This window comes from Myotis brandtii, unplaced genomic scaffold (assembly GCF_000412655.1).
Source record: "Myotis brandtii unplaced genomic scaffold, ASM41265v1 scaffold225, whole genome shotgun sequence".
Taxonomy (NCBI): domain Eukaryota; kingdom Metazoa; phylum Chordata; class Mammalia; order Chiroptera; family Vespertilionidae; genus Myotis; species Myotis brandtii.
The window spans coordinates 3,095,769-3,099,395 of NW_005358435.1; the positions used below are offsets into that span (position 1 = coordinate 3,095,769).

At 45.1% G+C, this 3,627-nt stretch overlaps 1 protein-coding gene across 3 annotated transcripts in view; it reads left to right on the plus strand.

Moving 5' to 3' along the window:
- Positions 1–3,362, plus strand: part of UBE2V1 (ubiquitin-conjugating enzyme E2 variant 1) — a 17,010-nt gene extending 13,648 nt beyond the window's left edge. For all 3 annotated transcript variants that reach the window (XM_014539685.1, XM_014539686.1, XM_005866194.2), the window contains 2 exons: positions 798–923; positions 2,106–3,362. In XM_014539685.1, coding sequence (XP_014395171.1) covers positions 798–923; positions 2,106–2,252 — 273 coding nt within the window. In that variant the 3' untranslated portion in view covers positions 2,253–3,362. The remainder of the gene's footprint in view (positions 1–797; positions 924–2,105) is intronic.
- Positions 3,363–3,627: the final 265 nt, after the last annotated feature.

A 3,627-nucleotide genomic window follows, 5' to 3' on the forward strand; every position in this document is an offset into this window, starting at 1 on the left:
ACACACACATACGCTAAAGACTGGTAATCTCTTGGGCCATTGTAAAAATAGCAAGGGAGGGTTGGTACCTGCCCGCTGAGATCCCTTGTGCAGTGCACAGCCCCAGAGTGATGATGAAGTGGGGAAGCAGCTCTCATATCTGTACCCATCTGCATCCCCACCCCTATCTTCTGCTTAATTTTTGAAGTTCTGTAAAGAGGAGATGCCTGTTCTGTGCTTTGGACATATTGACACTTAATGCATTGGCTATGATCCTGGAGTGGATAGACATAGAGTGTGGCTTCCCAGAATAGAGAATACTCTTAACACACCATCCCCAGAGTGTAGGGCAGCTCTGCAAAGTAGAAAAATTAACATAAAAACAGGTCCACCTGATTGGACTTAATAATACTCACTTAAAACTTTAGTTCCCGGCTGGAGTGGCTCAGTTGGTTGAGTCATCAAAAGGCTGCCGGCTCAATTCCTGGTCGGGCACATACCTGGATTGCAAGTTTAACCCCCACTCAGGGCATGTACAGAAGGCAACTGATCAGTGTCCCTCCCTCCCTCCCATTCTCTAAGCATGTCCTTGGGTGAGGATTTTAAAAAAAAATGTAATGGTGCTAACTTTTCCCCAAGGCCAGAATACACAAACACTAGTGTAGGGACTAGTTACCACTGACATTTCAAATAGCAGGTAGACTGCATAATGGAAGCAGATGCACCTGTTCTGCAGTCGCGGGTATTGGGCTTTCAGAAGGTGTGCCTTTTTGTTGAATTCTCTGTAATTGCCTGACATCTCTACCCTTCTTTTCCAGACAATTTATGAAAACCGAATATACAGCCTTAAAATAGAATGTGGACCTAAATACCCAGAAGCACCCCCCTTTGTAAGATTTGTAACAAAAATTAATATGAATGGAGTTAATAGTTCTAATGGAGCGGTAAGTTGTTTTTTCTGCCTCTACTTGTTTCCCAGGATTGAGAAATGCCTTGTACTTTTAGGCCTGATCCCATGTGTTCATTGGTTATGTGATGATAACGTATATTGTAGTATGAACATTTGGGGTGGGGTCACGCATCTGAGCCGGCACTGTGCTCGTCACTTTGATATATGAGCTCATCAGTCCTCATGCTATACCCCTATGAGGTAGAAATGAGGACACTGAGGCACAGAGGTGAAAGATCTTGTTCAGGGTCACACTTTGGCCTAATTTGTGGATCACTGGTATATAATTTTTTTTTAATGTCCTTGCTTTCTTTAACTTATTTTTACTACCATAAATGAAAACCAGTCTCACTTGCCATAAGGCAGTAATGGCAACAAGAAATACTACAAAACCAAAGCAAAGTTAATAAATTTTTCCTCCTTATGTTCTTTGCCAAGGGCTTGGAGCCTTTGAGGCCTGCTCTCTTGTTCAAAGGGGAGATCAGCAGGTGTTCGAGGGTATGGCATGAGTTAACATCACGTGAGCTAAGCCTTAATTTTGAGGTATTCCAAAGATTTGAGGGGGGCGGGGAGGGGTTGAAAAGATGTGAGCCTTGTACTGTGTGTTCAGTGTTTAATGTTGTATCCAAGTTCCACCTAAAGTCCAGAACCAGAACTTGACCCATGCTTTGGGAAATTTCTTTTAGGGAATGCTGCGTTAACTTGAGAGATTATGACTCTGAGGCAGGCCCTTGTCACTAGAGCTTGGGTCCAGGCCACCCGTTGTCTTTGCTCTTCCGACTGCCCTGCACATCTTTATCATCCACCACCTGGGTGTAGAGTCGAAAAAGGACAAGCCCTGAGCAGCGGCAGCGGCAGCAGCCCGCCCAGAAGCAGGTCATTGTTTTAGAGCTGGTTGGGTTGAGTCTCGCCGAGTATCAGGCCATTTCTCTAAAGGTGGCTTTACTTACCCGTAATTTCCTTCTCCCAAACAGTGAGGGTTTGGGACATAAAAAGGGAAAACAGACTGGTGGGAGGGATCTTGCAGGTATTCTGCATGTCAGATATTGTATGATCAGCGTGTTCAACTTAAAAAAATGCATTTTACTCAAATTTATACTGTAGGTTAACTCCAGTGTACAACAGTTCTTTTGTTTGAGAGCCCAGCAGTAATTTGTTTTTATTTGCCTTTTTATAGGTGGACCCAAGAGCCATATCAGTGCTAGCGAAATGGCAGAATTCATATAGTATCAAAGTTGTCCTGCAGGAGCTTCGGCGCCTAATGATGTCTAAAGAAAATATGAAACTCCCTCAGCCACCTGAAGGACAGTGTTACAGCAACTAATCAACAAGGAAGCCACAGGCCCGCCCCTCCCCCACTCGATTTAAGCAGTCTTCATTTTCCACAGTAGTACATTTTCTAGATACGTCTTGTAGACCTCAAAGTACTGGAAAGGAAGCTCCCGCTCAAAGGCAGTTTATCTTAAGATACTGTAAATGATACTAATTTTTTGTCCATTTGAAATATATAAGTTGTGCTATAACAAATCATCCTGTCAAGTGTAACCACTGTCCACATAGTTGAACTTCTGGGATCAAGAAAGTATATTTAAATTGATTCCCATCATAACTGGTGGGGCACATCTAACTCAACTGTGAAAAGACACATCACACAGTCACCTTGCTGCTGATTACATGGCCTGGGGGCTCTGCCTTCTCCATCTCCTCCCCCCTCCCCCTTCCTCCCTGCAACAGCCCTCCAGCTTGGGGTGGCTTGTTAGAGTAGGTGTGAAGGTTTCAGGTCACAGCCTGTGGGACTACTGCTGGGTGTGTGGGGGTGCTTCCTTTGCACCCCTGGTTTCTTTTTAAGTCTTAAATGATGCCCCTTCCCCTTCTGAGCCACCATCCTTTCCCCACTCTACTACCACCCTTGGCGGAAGCATAGATTGTAACCCCCTCTGCTCCCCTCCGAAATTGGCCTTTGGTGAGGAATTCAGGGCTTTCCCCATAACTTCCCCCACCACCTTTATATCGAGGGGTGCTGCTTCCTCCTTCCTCCTCTTCAGGTCCCTTTCTTGCACCACCACCACCCAACACTTTCCATGACACTCCCCTGCTTTGGCCAGAAGCCATCAGGTAAGGTTGGAAAGAGTCTCTGACCTCCCTCGTTTAGTTTTGGAACCACATTCATTTATTCTCCAGCAGCCCAGGAAATGAAAATTGGGTCCGCAGCCCTGCCTCGCTCTGCTGTCATCATCAGCTGATAGGTTTGTTTGTTAAGCTCAGGAAGGCCACAGAAGACACTTGTAAGCACATATGATCCCTCTGAATGAATTTTGTTGTTGTTCCTATCATTGCTTTTGCTTTTACAAATTGAAGTTTTAAACAGAGCTCTCATTTGGTCATCTTTGCAATCCATTTGGGTCTAGTTTGGAATCTGACAACTGGAACAAAACCTTGAATTCGGTGCATACTTTAGTTTTGGTGCTGCAGCTTCTCATGGTCCTCAGCAGGGATTAAGAAAGAACTCCACGAGAGGCTTTTGCATATGAATGGGCTGGCCCTTTGAGATCTAAAATTACCTAACAATCTGCAGTTGGGTCAGAGAGACCCAGAACATCCAAAAGAAGGCCCAAGGCCCCATAGCAGCTTGCACTGCTTCACAGCTGGGCTTCATCTGAGCACCTCCAAACCCCAAACAAGGAAGAGGAATCTGCAGA